Source organism: Ylistrum balloti, unplaced genomic scaffold, assembly GCF_031769215.1.
Source record: "Ylistrum balloti isolate Yb309-2 unplaced genomic scaffold, AGI_CSIRO_Ybal_v1 Utg371310, whole genome shotgun sequence".
Lineage (NCBI taxonomy): Eukaryota > Metazoa > Mollusca > Bivalvia > Pectinida > Pectinidae > Ylistrum > Ylistrum balloti.
Genome location: NW_026782700.1, coordinates 300006 through 317693, shown reverse-complemented (window position 1 = coordinate 317693; position 17688 = coordinate 300006). Strand labels below are relative to the sequence as shown.

Here is a 17688-nt window from a genome sequence, read left to right as displayed (position 1 = left end):
GGTTGCTATGAGTACGAAAACCTGGGAAAAGATATCAAAACTCCACACCATTTAGTTCCCAGTTATATGGTAGACATTTAGATGCAGCTTTATGCCTCCAGAATAAAAGTACAAGCTTTGTGTGTCTCGTGCTAGTAAAATATGCAATTGTTTTGTTTAGGCTTAACTCAAAGATGAACACTGCAAGCTCTTCTTTATCTACATATTAAGATCACGTTTTCTACAAAGTGTTACGCTTAGTTCAGATATGGACACTACAGACTCCGAGTATCTCTTGTTTGTTACACGTTAGAACCGGATACTGCAATTTACATCATCATTTCGTTCATTTCATCGTTTACTAGTATCTTGTATCGATGCAAAAGTATTGTTAGACAGCTAAGTATTATTTACTATAGGCGTGTAATATGAAACACCAATCAGCGATCTGAACAATAATGTTAAATGGTTTGTTCTCGGAATTATCTGTTGTTCCGACGCTCTAACTACAAACTATATATTCTACAAACATTAATGTTGTTTCATTGTATCAAAGTACGTCCTCAAACCAAAACTTACACAAAAGTATTATGTCCGTTGAACTCTGGACATAACACAGGAACATTTAGTAAGCATGTCGGTACCCGGGTTACTGAAACCTCTGTACCGGAAATATGAGAATACAATTTTATGGTTGAAAATAAAATATTTTCATATAACAACTGCACTAATTTCAATGTGTTTGTTGTCAAAAAAAGTGATCATTGTGAATGTACAGTTCACTATTATGCCAGAAGTTCTTGTACCAACGTGAAGACCTATGAAAATTGCCGAACGGAAAAATAACTACTGACACAGTCCCGAGAATAGTGAAAATATTTACCTTTTGGTTACTATATTGTCTACTGGGTAATATTACACAGGATTGTACAGTACTTAAGTTAATACAGCGACGATGACGAGACTCTGGTCGTCATTATGGCGTAGAACTATGGGCTACTGAAGCTGTTTGTTACTTATAATCATTGGTAGATGTCTTATTTCCTTCACTTCCTACGTACATGTAATATACTCTATGTTTCCTATAGAATATAACGACTTTCCTTGCGTATTCAAACCTTCGCTACTTGTGCTGATTGCTTGTTTGAAGTACATTGGAAAAATCAATTGAGTTTTATTCATAGCTAAACTTGACGCCGAGAAAAAATTCGAATGTCTAGAGTCTTTTCATTATAACCGAACATAGTGGCATGACGATGTAAAAGTACTCCTGTATTTATAGTGTCCATGTATCAATAGTCCTGACAGCGTTAACGTCAAATTACCTCTACTCTATATTCTGACAGCATTCACAACCGAACCAGAATGTGTATAGCGAGGTCTCTATTTCAGTATCGGTAGCTTAAATATAGAACCATGAACACTTTAAATCCTACATTGTTTTAGTCATACATATGCTATTGATAATTGCAGTTTGCTATCACTGTCTGATATGTACTTTTCCCTTTCCTTTCCCCTCCTTTTAACCAACATAATGATAATTATATATCTGCATGCTTGACGATGATAATTGCTTGGCATCATAATTGAATGACGTAGATCTGTCTAAGTATATGATTTCTTTTTTGTTTCAGCCAAACTTGACGGCGTAAAAACCTATATGTCTCTCCGTCGGGTACCTCTTCGACTCCAGGATCGGGTGATTAAGTGGTTTGACTATCTATGGTACTGCAATAAATCTACTGACGAAGAAAGAACCCTGTCCCTCCTTCCAGATAAACTCAAGGCTGAAATCGCCATCCACGTCCATCTAGATACCTTGAAACGAGTGGAGGTTTTCCAGAATACAGAAGCAGGATTTTTATGTGAACTTGTCTTACGTTTAAAACCAGTATTATTCTCTCCAGGGGATTTTATATGCAGAAAAGGTAGGTAAACATACATCTTACATTCGCTAAATACAATGTTTAATCGTTGTATACAATTGTGATACTGATTGTGAATCAGTTGAAGATATGAGGGTACGTAATATGATACTTCACAGACTGTTACGATTTACGCGAATTCATTTTTAAAACGAGTAAGAGGAGCACTGATAGAGTAAATGTTTGTTGTCCAAAACATTTGAGTATAGACATATTGGAATGGAATACTGGAGATATACCCCATTTGAAGCTGTTTGCTTATCAAGTTACCATACTGAATAGGAGAAATAGTGGAGAAACTCCGTTTTTTCTACTTCTCAGCAAGAAATGGGGACTTTTAATGGACTTACATATTATACTGTGGATGGAGGGTAAAATACTCTTTTCAGTTGAGTAATAGTTAAAAATAAACGATAGTTCGAATGTGTACTGTTCCTTTCAGTTGCTGCTCTGTGGTACTTTTATTTAGATTTTATATCTTTGCGACTATTCATTTCATATTCCTTTGTTCATACACCAGTTGTTCTCCTTAACAATTCTCACTCGTCAAGAAAATGAATTACCCTCTGTTCGGTTCAGTGCTAATATGTCTGTTAGTTTAGTTGGTTGTTCCCTCTCAGCGTTACTATTTTAGGCATCGAGGCTGTTAAACCAAAGGCTTATAAATAAACAACGTGTGAGAACTGTCATTTGTTGAAACATCCATTTGCTATTTACCAATGACCTGTCTGACCCTATACGTAGCCATTTAATATATACAGCCATCGATCATCAGCGTTGCTGGGCGATGTCACAGTCGATGGCTGTGTCTCCTGTATACAACAGTAAATCACCCTGTGATGCTATAAAGCATCTTGATGCTGCGGTTTCCTCAAAATTTCAGAGAATGAGTCAAAAAATATGTTAATTCGTGATTTCTATCGATATGAACGTGGCCCCCATATCTATTGATTAATTAGTTATAATTCTAAAACTTCAATTCAATTAACTCTTTGTCACCATACGTCTGTTAGCAGAATCGGCCTCGATGCCCAAGATTTAGATATTCTATTGACTGTGCTGGGGTCCTCTTCGAGTTTAACACTATTCTTAAATGTCTTGGCCACATTCTCATGACTAGAGGTACCGGCTCAGCATATACAGCAGTGCCTAATGCTCTACTCCAAATGTGATAGTAACCCGCATCAGAGGTACAATGGAGCCTTCAGTTATCCAAGTGTTGTGCAAACTCGACGTAGCTTATTAAAGTCACAACTCTTCTACATTATCTCCAGTTTTCCTACAACGAGATCCACATCGACAGCTTTACATCAAGCTGTATGGAAAGCGTGATGATTTCAGTTTCCATATCATGAGCTTTCCCTTTATGTATAACAACGTTTCTGCCTTCCCAGCCAACAGTATCTACATGTCGCAGTTGATTATGGGGGCGTTTTACGATCGTCATAGTCATATCGTTGAGAGATATTTTATTTCGTTGTGCGATATGAAGCTTGACGTGTTTGATTTTCGTTAGTTTGTCTGTTTGTTCTGTTGTTGCATATCCTTATCTCATTTGAGACCGTGAAATAACTTAGATTCAGCGAGGATCACATGGCGGGTGTCGTCGATGAAGCAGATGATGCTTACTCTTCCGGGACACCTGGCTGTATTCTCCTTGTACTTATTAAGTTTCCGCGTAATTATTTTTTTTCTTTCATATATTGCCCTAGTTTATTGATTTTGGGTGTGAATCATGCCGTGTTAGTATTTTATATACATGAGATTTTTTTTACATGAACACAATTCTCAACGCACAGCCACTAAAGCTAGTTATTGTACTATGCAACTGAAATTCGTGATCCGTCACCTGATCCCCTTCTCCATGGACATTTGGCGTCCTACACGATTTAAAACTTGCAACCAAAAGCACCTTAAACAATTTATAGACAGTACTTTTTGACCGAAGGATACGGGGCTAGGAAGGGTTTTGGGTTTAGTATCTCCTGGTGTTTACATACATGTCGGATTTTCAGATATCGTTCCGGATTGTATCGGTATAATAGAACGGTTACAGTATGAACTTTAGGGATATCACAAGTATTTGATTTCGACCTGGTTAAAGGAAATCAGGAGCTTGCCATATATCCCTCAACCAAAGGCTTATCACCCGTACGTTTGTGATACAATCATAAAGAGCGCTTGGCGATGAAACCATTTTGCTGATTAATGATAACAGTTTTTTTTAATTCTTAATAAACTGAAACTCGACATGTGTAGAAATCTAAACTAATTTAAGTATACTATACGTGAGAAAAGTCGATCGTTGACATTTACAATTCACATTTTCTGACAGTAAACAGAGAACTTATGAAAGTTTTGTTTTGTAAACAAATAATGGTTAAGACGGTGAGTCCGCTGATATTGTATAGCGAAAAGGTTATAACATAGGTTTTATCAGGTTGGTTATAATACGTTGTGAGTCCCGTCTATATCGCTCCGAGTTCTTCATATATTTAAGATGTACTTTTGTAAGAAAATTGCTTGATATGATTTAAATAAGATGAAATAATGAATACTATTATGGAACCCATTACCGTGCATCCATGTTAATATTTTCTCTAAACGATACAAATGGTAGAAATCTTAATACAATTCAATATATTGTGCAACACGTTTACACTTTTAAGAGCTCAAGTGTTCCTGAAATAACCTCAGGATCGATATTATTTCACATTATCCTGGCATAAACTTGTTTATGATGTTACGTACAATTGTTGCAGTTGCATACTGATACAAAAATAGATACTTAATAGTACCTAGGGGCTATGTTTAAACATCAATAACACTCAAACACACTCTGGTTTGAGAGAATGAAAAGTTATGACGTTTACAAACCACACGGAGATTCCATCGCCAAAGCGTCTGTTTAATATACGCAAGTTAAAAACATCTTAAGCGTTCAGGTGAAATATTTGAGTTAGGAATATAACAGAAATATCATATAGATATTTTGGATATGACTGTCTGACGGGCGATGTTTGCCACCAGAATCATGGTTATGGTAAAATGCTCGCCATCACTACGACTTTGGACTTTTTGCTTTGTCCTTTCGGTGTGGTGTTGAAGTAAATAGTAAATGTTTGTTATTATATAACGTCGATTTCATGGATTAGGGAATCAATACTCATATAGACCACATGATCAAAAAGTAATATCCCTTGTGTTCCAATTATCATCATAATATTGTGTATATTTTGGAAAATCCTGCCTTTTAAAAATTATGGTTTGAGTTTCATATTTTTTTTATTATTATTATTTTATTATTTTAATAATAATTTTTTATTTGTTTTTTTTTTTTTTTTTGTATTTTCTTGAGTAATATCATGTGCAGATTTTTACAGATTTTCAGTTCATCTCTCTCTAAATAGTTTGGAAAAAGGAACTCGACAAAAATGATTTAGCATTTCAGTAGTTTCGCTGCTGTAACAGTTTAATGTATATGAAAACAAGTTTAATAGATTTATAACAACATAGCAATGTGTATATAATATCAGAGAAGGATATAGATTTATAACAACATAGTAATGTGTATATAATATCACAGAAGTATAATACATTTATAGATATATAACAACATAGTAATGTGTATATAATATCACAGAAGTATAACACATTTATAGATATATAACAACATAGTAATGTGTATATAATATCACAGAAGTATAACACATTTATAGATATATAACAACATAGTAATGTGTATATAATATCACAGAAGTATAACACATTTATAGATATATAACAACATAGTAATGTGTATATAATATCACAGAAGGGTAACATATTTTAGATATATGACAACATAGTAATGTTCATAAACTATCATAGATATAGTTATAATATCACAGAAGAATAAGTTATAATCTGGGTAGGATGTCTAGCCTCCTCTTCAATCAATGTACATGTAATGTAGTGTCTGTTGTTCGGTTTTTATTAATGAAATCTGATTTTAATCATAAGATTGATTTATTCTTCCTTCCTTTATTACTTCATTTGTTATTCTCTTCGGTTTTACATTTTAACGTTTTAACACAAAACACCAGGATTTGATTTCATAAAGAGATTGATTAATTATATGGGTTATTTCCTATGACAAAAAATAACGTAAGTGGAAACGGGTTGTCCGTCAGTCGACGACTTCTGAAACGCAAAGCATGATAATGGGAACAGGCTCTTGAATGTGCAATCAGCTGCTACATGTAAACACCAAAGGTTGAGGGCGCTGGGATGTTGCCATCCAGAAACGGAAAATTCATAAAAGGGAAATTAAAATAATCACGTTTATCATACAGCTTGCTGACAGGTTGTCCATGCTGGTTTCGTTGTAGGAAGAGATCGCGATAAGTGCCGTGTCTGTGATTTCTAATTCTGGTGGTTATATCAGATGAACATGAAACCTATTTTATACCTAGTCTTTAGCCACCAACGATTAATTTGTTCTTTGTCCAACAATACCCAGGAGTTTTCAATTTTTCCTTCTGAATCTTATAACTGTGTATTTTATCCCTTTCAATTAAAAATAAGTGATTCAATATACATAAACAATACACAAGAATATGAATAGATATGTATTTTAAGTTTAAGCTCGATAGTTGTCAAGGTGCCAAATGACTTTTGGGATCTATTGATCGATGCTGGTATGCATGCACTGCTTAATTCTGGGAATTTCCGGTATCAAGAATTGGTTTGAAATGGATAATGCGATTCTAAATCGAGACGGAATACTTCCATGGGATATTTCTTTTCGCTTCATTTTATTTTAGTTTCAATCCATGTAGTCTAACCCCTCAATTTCCTTTTTTTATTTGCGAAATATCAAGATTCTTTTGTTAACCTCTTCCTTCTGTACCGCAACGGTGAATATTCGAAGTCTCCAGAGGCCCCAGATTGATTGGAACCAGGCTAGAAGTGAAGCGTATTGGTGACATAGATTAAATGAATCACCAAAGAAAACGCCAATATTTAAAGAGACAATCTGAAAAAGCTTATTCGAATAGAACTTATCTGAAGTCGGGATCATATACGAATCATTGCAATAATTCAAATGAAGAGAGGGAAACAATGTGATCTGGTTTAGGGTGCAAACGTTAGACAAGCATGTAGTGTTTCGCTGCGTTCACCATCAGAGTTTCGGAGATGTTACGCTAAAATCACTTAGATCGGTAATTAATGTCAGGAACACAAAGAGCAAGTTGTGAAGTATCATTAAATAATAGCCTAAGGTTAAACATTTTTTTCTTCTCATAATTTTTTCGGGGTCCTCCGTTTACTTTTTACATACTATACTCAAGTGTTTTTGAGTTTGAATTGAAATTCTGTTGACATATCAGTTTTTCTTGTTTTGTTTTTGGTTTTTCGAAGACGTTCAAAGTAAAGACCGATACTGATCTTTGCTGTGTTGATCGGCCTCGCAGATTATAACAACCTTAGTGAATCTGCCACACTTCCAAATATATGTCTGCCTCTTCCTTTTCGCAGCTTGTAACTTTACCAAATCTATAACAGGAAATATCAGACAAACTAATCAAAGTATATGGATTTGTGCATGTAATGATTCATAGTCTTGAACTTTTGTTATATTGGCTGTACTGATGCTGATTTATAATATGTGGGTACTTTGGCTGTACTGATTTATAATCTGTGGATACTTTCGCTGTACTGATTTATAATCTGTGGATACTTTGGCTGTACTGATTTATAATCTGTGGATACTTTGGCTGTACTGATTTATAATCTGTGGATACTTTGGCTGTACTGATACTGATTTATAATCTGTGGATACTTTGGCTGTACTGATTTATAATCTGTGGATACTTTGGCTGTACTGATACTGATTTATAATCTGTGGATACTTTGGCTGTACTGATTTATAATCTGTGGATACTTTGGCTGTACTGATTTATAATCTGTGGATACTTTGGCTGTACTGATTTATAATCTGTGGATACTTTGGCTGTACTGATTTATAATCTGTGGATACTTTGGCTGTACTGATTTATAATCTGTGGATACTTTGGCTGTACTGATTTATAATCTGTGGATACTTTGGCTGTACTGATTTATAATCTGTGGATACTTTGGCTGTACTGATTTATAATCTGTGGATACTTTGGCTGTACTGATTTATAATCTGTGGATACTTTGGCTGTACTGATTTATAATCTGTGGATACTTTGGCTGTACTGATGCAGATTTATAATCTGTGGATACTTTGGCTCTACTGTTTACTGATTTATAATCTGTGGATACTTTGGCTGTACTGATTTATAATCTGTGGATACTTTGGCTGTACTGATTTATAATCTGTGGATACTTTGGCTGTACTGATGCTGATTTATAATCTGTGGATACTTTGGCTGTACTGATTTATAATCTGTGGATACTTTGGCTGTACTGATTTATAATCTGTGGATACTTTGGCTGTACTGATTTATAATCTGTGGATACTTTGGCTGTACTGATTTATAATCTGTGGATACTTTGGCTGTACTGATTTATAATCTTTTGGATACTTTGGCTGTACTGATGCTGATTTATAATCTGTGGATACTTTGGCTGTACTGATTTATAATCTGTGGATACTTTGGCTGTACTGATTTATAATCTGTGGATACTTTGGCTGTACTGATTTATAATCTGTGGATACTTTGGCTGTACTGATTTATAATCTGTGGATACTTTGGCTGTACTGATTTATAATCTGTGGATACTTTGGCTGTACTGATTTATAATCTGTGGATACTTTGGCTGTATACTTTGGCTGGCTGTACTGATTTATAATCTGTGGATACTTTGGCTGTACTGATTTATAATCTGTGGATACTTTGGCTGTACTGATTTATAATCTGTGGATACTTTGGCTGTACTGATTTATAATCTGTGGATACTTTGGCTGTACTGATTTATAATCTGTGGATACTTTGGCTGTACTGATTTATATAATGTGGATACTTTGGCTGTACTGATTTATAATTTGTGGATACTTTGGCTGTACTGATTTATAATTTGTGGATACTTTGGCTGTACTGATTTATAATTTGTGGATACTTTGGCTGTACTGATTTATAATCTGTGGATACTTTGGCTGTACTGATTTATAATCTGTGGATACTTTGGCTGTACTGATTTATAATCTGTGGATACTTTGGCTGTACTGATTTATAATCTGTGGATACTTTGGCTGTACTGATTTATAATCTGTGGATACTTTGGCTGTACTGATTTATAACTGATTTATAATCTTTTGGATACTTTGGCTGTACTGATTTATAATCTGTGGATACTTTGGCTGTACTGATTTATAATCTGTGGATACTTTGGCTGTACTGATTTATAATCTGTGGATACTTTGGCTGTACTGATTTATAATCTGTGGATACTTTGGCTGTACTGATTTATAATCTGTGGATACTTTGGCTGTACTGATTTATAATCTGTGGATACTTTGGCTGTACTGATTTATAATCTGTGGATACTTTGGCTGTACTGATTTATAATCTGTGGATACTTTGGCTGTACTGATGCTGATTGATAATCTGTGGATACTTTGGCTGTACTGATTTCTAATCTGTGGATATTTTGGCTGTACTGATGCCGATTTATAATCTGTGGATACTTTGGCTGTACTGATTTATAATCTGTGGATACTTTGGCTGTACTGATTTATAATCTGTGGATACTTTGGCTGTACTGATTTATAATCTGTGGATACTTTGGCTGTACTGATTTATAATCTGTGGATACTTTGGCTGTACTGATTTATAATCTGTGGATACTTTGGCTGTATAATCTGTCGATACTTTGCTGTACTGATTTATAATCTGTGGATACTTTGGCTGTACTGATTTATAATCTGTGGATACTTTGGCTGTACTGATTTATAATCTGTGGATACTTTGGCTGTACTGATGCTGATTGATAATCTGTGGATACTTTGGCTGTACTGATTTATAATCTGTGGATACTTTGGCTGTACTGATTTATAATCTGTGGATACTTTGGCTGTACTGATTTATAATCTGTAGATATTTTGGCTGTACTGATTTATAATCTGTGGATACTTTGGCTGTACTGATTTATAATCTGTGGATACTTTGGCTGTACTGATTTATAATCTGTGGATACTTTGGCTGTACTGATTTATAATCTGTGGATACTTTGGCTGTACTGATTTATAATCTGTGGATACTTTGGCTGTACTGATTTATAATCTGTGGATACTTTGGCTGTACTGATTTATAATCTGTGGATACTTTGGCTGTACTGATTTATAATCTGTGGATACTTTGGCTGTACTGATTTATAATCTGTGGATACTTTGGCTGTACTGATTTATAATCTGTGGATACTTTGGCTGTACTGATTTATAATCTGTGGATACTTTGGCTGTACTGATTTATAATCTGTGGATACTTTGGCTCTACTGGTTTATAATCTGTGGATACTTTGGCTGTACTGATTTATAATCTGTGGATACTTTGGCTGTACTGATTTATAATCTGTGGATACTTTGGCTGTACTGATTTATAATCTGTGGATACTTTGGCTGTACTGATTTATAATCTGTGGATACTTTGGCTGTACTGATTTATAATCTGTGGATACTTTGGCTGTACTGATTTATAATCTGTGGATACTTTGGCTGTACTGATTTATAATCTGTGGATACTTTGGCTGTACTGATTTATAATCTGTGGATACTTTGGCTGTACTGATTTATAATCTGTGGATACTTTGGCTGTACTGATTTATAATCTGTGGATACTTTGGCTGTACTGATTTATAATCTGTGGATACTTTGGTTGTACTGATTAATAATCTGTGGATACTTTGGCTGTACTGATTTGTAATCTGTGGATACTTTGGCTGTACTGATTTATAATCTGTGGATACTTTGGCTGTACTGATTTGTGGATACTTTGGCTGTACTGATTTATAATCTGTGGATACTTTGGCTGTACTGATTTATAATCTGTGGATACTTTGGCTGTACTGATTTATAATCTGTGGATACTTTGGCTGTACTGATTTATAATCTGTGGATACTTTGGCTGTACTGATGCTGATTGAAAACCTGTGGATACTTTGGCTGTACTGATTTATAATCTGTGGATACTTTGGCTGTACTGATTTATAATCTGTGGATACTTTGGCTGTACTGATTTATAATCTGTGGATACTTTGGCTGTACTGATTTATAATCTGTGGATACTTTGGCTGTACTGATTTATAATCTGTGGATACTTTGGCTGTACTGATTTATAATCTGTGGATACTTTGGCTGTACTTATTTATAATCTGTGGATACTTTAGCTGTACTGATTTATAATCTGTGGATACTTTGGCTGTACTGATTTATAATCTGTGGATACTTTGGCTGTACTGATTTATAATCTGTGGATACTTTGGCTGTACTGATTTATAATCTGTGGATACTTTGGCTGTACTGATTTATAATCTGTGGATACTTTGGCTCTACTGATTTATAATCTGTGGATACTTTGGCTGTACTGATTTATAATCTGTGGATACTTTGGCTGTACTGATTTATAATCTGTGGATACTTTGGCTGTACTGATTTATAATCTGTGGATACTTTGGCTGTACTGATACTGATTTATAATCTGTGGATACTTTGGCTGTACTGATTTATAATCTGTGGATACTTTGGCTGTACTGATAATCTGTGGATACTTTGGCTGTACTGATTTGGCTGTATATTTATAATGTGGATACTTTGGCTGTACTGATTGATTGATAATCTGTGGATACTTTGGCTGTACTGATTTATAATCTGTGGATACTTTGGCTGTACTGATTTATAATCTGTGGATACTTTGGCTGTACTGATTTATAATCTGTGGATACTTTGGCTGTACAGATTTATAATCTGTGGATTTTGGCTGTATAATAATCTGTGGATACTGATGTACTGATGCTGTGTACTGATGCTGATTGATAATCTGTGGATACTATGGCTGTACTGATGCTGATTGATAATCTGTGGATACTTTGGCTGTACTGATTTATAATCTGTGGATACTTTGGCTGTACTGATTTATAATCTGTGGATACTTTGGCTGTACTGATGCTGATTGATAATCTGTGGATACTTTGGCTGTACTGATTTATAATCTGTGGATACTTTGGCTGTACTGATTTATAATCCGTGGATACTTTGGCTGTACTGATGCTGATTTATAATCTGTGGATACTTTGGCTGTAATGATTTATAATCTGTAGATACTTTGGCTGTACTGATTGATAATCTGTGGATACTTTGGCTCTACTGATTTATAATCTGTGGATACTTTGGCTGTACTGATGCTGATTGATAATCTGTGGATACTTTGGCTGTACTGATTTATAATCTGTGGATACTATGGCTGTACTGATGCTGATTGATAATCTGTGGATACTATGGCTGTACTGATGCTGATTGATAATCTGTGGATACTATGGCTGTACTGATTTATAATCTGTGGATACTATGACTGTACTGATGCTGATTGATAATCTGTGGATACTATGGCTGTACTGATGCTGATTGATAATCTGTGGATACTATGGCTGTACTGATGCTGATTGATAATCTGTGGATACTATGGCTGTACTGATGCTGATTGATAATCTGTGGATACTATGGCTGTACTGATGCTGATTGATAATCTGTGGATACTATGGCTGTACTGATGCTGATTGATAATCTGTGGATACTATGGCTGTACTGATGCTGATTGATAATCTGTGGATACTTTGGCTGTACTGATTTATAATCTGTGGATACTATGGCTGTACTGATGCTGATTGATAATCTGTGGATACTATGGCTGAACTGGTGCTTGTTTTTTGTTGTTATGGTGATTGTATGTCCTGATCTTACCACGAGATTGGATACGCTAATAAATGTTGATGTTATACCACACAAATTAGTTACAAATATACTTTACCTAGGCGAAGTCATCAGCGCAGTTGATGATACAAGAAAGGAATATTCTTCTAACGCATTATTCTGTCTCTGGTGTGTACAATACTCCATTATATCTTAACATGTTTCGGTCGGGGTCTGCTCCTTTCCTGCTGTTTTTTTTTTTTTTTTTTTTTTTTGTTTGTTTTTTTCCACTTTCCCTTTGTTTTGAAAATGTGCTTTATATTAAAGGATCAATTTGATCAATTTACGCATTTCAGATTAGCGAGTAAATCAAAATATTACATAGCACGTATAGTGATTAGATAACTTGGAGCTGATATCCGCTGTAACCTGCTTTAATTATTTCGAATTCCTTTGTTGAATTATTGTACGCCAAAAATGCAATATGTGGATGTTGGCACGATGACTCAATGACAGTTGGGTTATGGAGCCTGTATGTAGTGTCATTGTTAAACATCTGATACGCTCGTTGGTGTTAATGCGAATGGTACAAACGACACACAAGTAAATAGCAACATTTAGGGAAACTTTGATAAGATACAATAAAACTTAACGATGAATTTAACTGTATCATCCTGCTGTTTGGTCCTTCTAGGACTCGTCAGTGATGCAAAGGACTTAAATGTTAATACGTAGTTAGGAATCTAACTTTTATTTATAATTAACATCTACAACAGTGGAAAGCAATTAAATAGCATACCAAGTATTTATAATCAAACCTCAAACGTCTAACCATACAATTGAGGATGTACGGAATTGAAAGAACATTATGAGTTTTCTCAATTATTCTGCATCAATAGGAATAGGAACATGTTACTGAATGTCATTTCTCTTTGAAGCGTTGTTATTACAAGGCTTAGCAGTAAAAGCAATATGGTATTTGTTTGTAAAATTATACCATTGAAAATCATGTTTTTCTCTGTAGTCCAGCATCATTAGATTGTAGGCTTGTCGTCCTCCGTTCCTAAACAATTCTTTTTATCTCTATATCTAAAGGATTGCTGCACGGTGTACTGTTATTGATCCTGTAGCATGATGAGATGAAGTGTCTTAAAATGAATGACCTTCACTCACTTTCAAAGTCACAAAGGTCAATTTTGTGAAAATCGTTAAACAACTTCTTCTCAATAATCAAAAGACCAAGAGTGTGATATTGGGTCGGCAACCAGCTGGGATAGAGGGCTACCAAGTTTGTTAGTAGGAATGACCTTGACCAAATTTCACATCTCACAGGTAAACTATTTCAACATCTTTAAATGACTGTGCTGATATTGAGCCTGTTTCATGTTTGATGAGATAAATGGCCTTGACTCATTTTTAAGGTTACAGGGAGAACAGTGTAAAAAAAATTTAACGTTTTCTTTTCAATAACCAAAAGGCCTAGGGTGTTGATATTGGGTCTGCAGCATGATCGGATGAAGGTTACCAAGTTTGTTGAAATTAATTATCTAGGCTTACTTTCAAGGTCTCAATAACCAAAAGTCTTAAGATGCTAATTTTTAAATGTATAATGCTGGCATACGTGGCTACCATATTTGTGAATATGAATTACCTTGACCCACTTTCAAGGTCATAAAGGTCAAATATGTTAACTAGTTAAACAACGTCTCAATTACCAAAATGGCCATGGTGTAAAAATGTGTAAAAATCTTTAAAAGACATTTTCTCAATAACCAAAAGGCCCATAATACTTATAATAGGCCCGTGTCATGCTGGAATGAAGGTTACCAATTTTACTCATTTGAACGACATTTCTTTTCTTTTTTAAGGTCACCAGAGTCAAATGTGCTTAAATTTTCAAATGACGTCTTCTCAATAACAGGAAGTACCAGGTTGTTTATATTGGTTATAAGTGGGAAAGTGTCTACCGATTTGTTCAAATAATCAACCTTTGACTTATATCCAATACCTCTTGGGTTAAGTGAGTTGAGATTTTAAACTCTATTTGTCAAAAAGCAATAGGCTCATGGTAATGGTATTGGTGTAGTAGCATGTGTAAAGAATATGATTTGAAGTTTCCAAAAGCCACGGATCATGGGTCTCTTGTTTTTGCTCCAATTCTTCCAAAGAGGGCGAAATGACGAATCCAGAAATGTATTCTTTATTTTACGGATTTACTCACACTGGCATAACTTTAAAATCAGATTATCATTGTTAAAACTTGCGATATTGATGAGAGTAAGGGATTTCATTATGTACATTGACTACATTGTGCTTTGCTGTATTGTATTTTTATCCTTTCGAGATATCTTCCGTTATCCTTACATAAAGCTTTATTCCAAACCAGTTCTTCAGAGACAGGCTATCGATTTATTATTGAAAATAAATGTTGCTAAACAACCCTCAAGCTGTGATTCTATGCAGACTGAAAGTACACAAAGGACACACTGACTGTTCTTGTAGAAAATGTCATAAAAGCTGGAAATAACAAGGCCTGTCAACACACCATTACTCTGAAATATAAGGAGGACATTTTTCGGGAAATAATCGGTATTTAAACTACGTTGCTATAGAAACTAGGATATTGGCTTCGTCAACTAGTAGCGAATGTCATCCTTTACGACTGTTTGTACAGAGTATATCTTCTCCTTCAAGTTGTCGTCCTTGTGAGATTTTAAGAGTATATAACACATGACTACATACTAATCTAAAGCACGTGCTCGACTTTGATTAAGTAATCATTGCTAAATTTATGTGACAAAAGTGTGATATTTAAGGATAAGAATTATGATAATTAAGATTTGATCGTACCTTGAACCAAAAAAAAGAAATCCTCTGTTCCATATATCGGTAGCTAATGTTCCGGTTTCAGCAACATATTATTTGACTATTCCCTGAAACCATTGCACATAAATAATGCTGATAGATACAGTTAATGGTCGTTAAATACTTTTTCTGAACTTCTTTTACAGGTTCATTTTTCTTAGAAAGACATTCTGAAACTTGTAGGTACTTCATACTTCTTAAGATTTCCGATAGGTTGTTCCAAATTTTGACAACTCGAAGACTAAAGATTATTTTCTGATATCTAGTTGTGGAATCTATGCTGTGGAAATAGTTTTTTTCGAATGTCCTCTTGTTCCCTGTCTTTTGACCACGTCTTGTCAAATTTTACAAGCTCCGCTGACTTGCTATCGCAGGTATCGCTTGTTATTTTGAATACTTCTATTATGTCCCCTCTGATCCTCCCGAAGGCAAGTGTTGGTAAGTCAAGCCATATAAGTCTATCCGAGTAGAAAATCTGGTAACTGCATATTAGCCCTCCGTTGTACGGCTTTAACCATATCTATATTTGTAATTTTATACTGGTACCATATTCGCGTATTCCAGGTAGACCCGAACTAGAATTATGTACAATAACGGAAAGTTCATTTAAAAAGTGAAAACTTCTCTTTATTAATGCAAACATAGGATTTGCCTTTTTAACTTGTGTACTGATATGTTCGTGAAAAGATAAAGATTGGTTTATAATTACTTTTATGTCTTTTTCTAATTCATCATTATTCCTACCATTTCGCAAAGATGTACATTTTCGGGGATGGTCTGAAGCCCGATTACAATGCAAATCAGTATTACAGCCCTCTTAGACAGCTCTCTATAAAATATATATTAAACAGTACCTCCCTCATCGGCCTAGCACTATTGAAGATGATGCAGTATTCATTGTGAAAACTGAGGGAAAATGTACTCCAATATCTATCTGATTGAAGGATAAAAATGAAAATTACTGATCAACATTAACAAGATCCTGTACGAGTTACCATGGCAACTTAACCCCGGCAATAATCCAATGCGCTCTACTGAATTTCCCAAATGACATTTAAAGGGATATAAATGTATTCTAGGAAGGCTAGTGACATTCTCTGGGCAATGTCTCTTCCGGTTTGTGAATGAATTATACCAAATGTTCGTTAGTGAAGGTCACATAAAGTTCTAACTATAGACTATATCTGCAATTGATGTAGCTTAAATCAGTCTCAAAATAAACCTTAACGCTGTAACTCTGTTTTAAATTGTCTATTTAATTGTACTTACGTTTGTGCATACACTGGTGGAACGAGCGGTTTGCATTCGTTAATTTTCAACACACATTTTATGTTCTTTGAGGAATTCATTTGCGTTAGAAAAATGAGAGAAAATGCCAAAGACCATCACGTGACACACTCTGACGACGACATAATTTCTGATCGATGGTTCAATCCATGCACCAATCACTCCTTGTCACGTGATCGGGTCATCTGTCGGCTATGTTCATCAATCACCATAACATGAATAATTACCGACCCATTTGAGGCTTAGATTTGTGTCCTCCCCTGCGTTCAGATATATTATGAGCACCACAAATGCTTCAGGTCAACATGTCGATGATATTCAACTTACCAATTAGTGAAAGAAAATGGCAATTTAGTAACTAGGGCATAGGAAATATTGGGAGAAATAATTTTTAGTTTTAATGAAAGTTTCAGAAAAATGCCAAATGTATTTATTTCTATATGTTTCAGAACAGCTGTTGGTCAGATATATGATTAAACTAGCAGGCAAGTTGTGCCCTGTGCTTGGTTAATATCGTATTATATTGCCAATGTTCAGAACCATTCAATTAAGAAATATCATAAATCACTTAGTGAGGCAAATTATCCTAAAACTTTTCCTTCCCGTACCTTTCATCGCTTTTCCAAAAGATTCGCGAGTTTATTTTAAGTTTTCCCCTCGATTTTGTTATTCAGCTGATGACGATGTGGACTGGTTACTAACAGTGAACAGTTGTCTCCTTTTACAACTGAGAGATTTCATCAATAGAATTAAAACCTA

At 34.8% G+C, this 17688-nt stretch overlaps 1 protein-coding gene across 1 annotated transcript in view; it reads left to right on the top strand.

The window, feature by feature from the left end:
* The window catches only part of LOC132561947 (cyclic nucleotide-gated channel rod photoreceptor subunit alpha-like), a 161663-nt gene that overhangs the window by 123255 nt on the left and 20720 nt on the right, over positions 1-17688 (top strand). The window contains exon 2 of the mRNA XM_060226667.1: positions 1614-1907. Coding sequence (XP_060082650.1) covers positions 1614-1907 — 294 coding nt within the window. The remainder of the gene's footprint in view (positions 1-1613; positions 1908-17688) is intronic.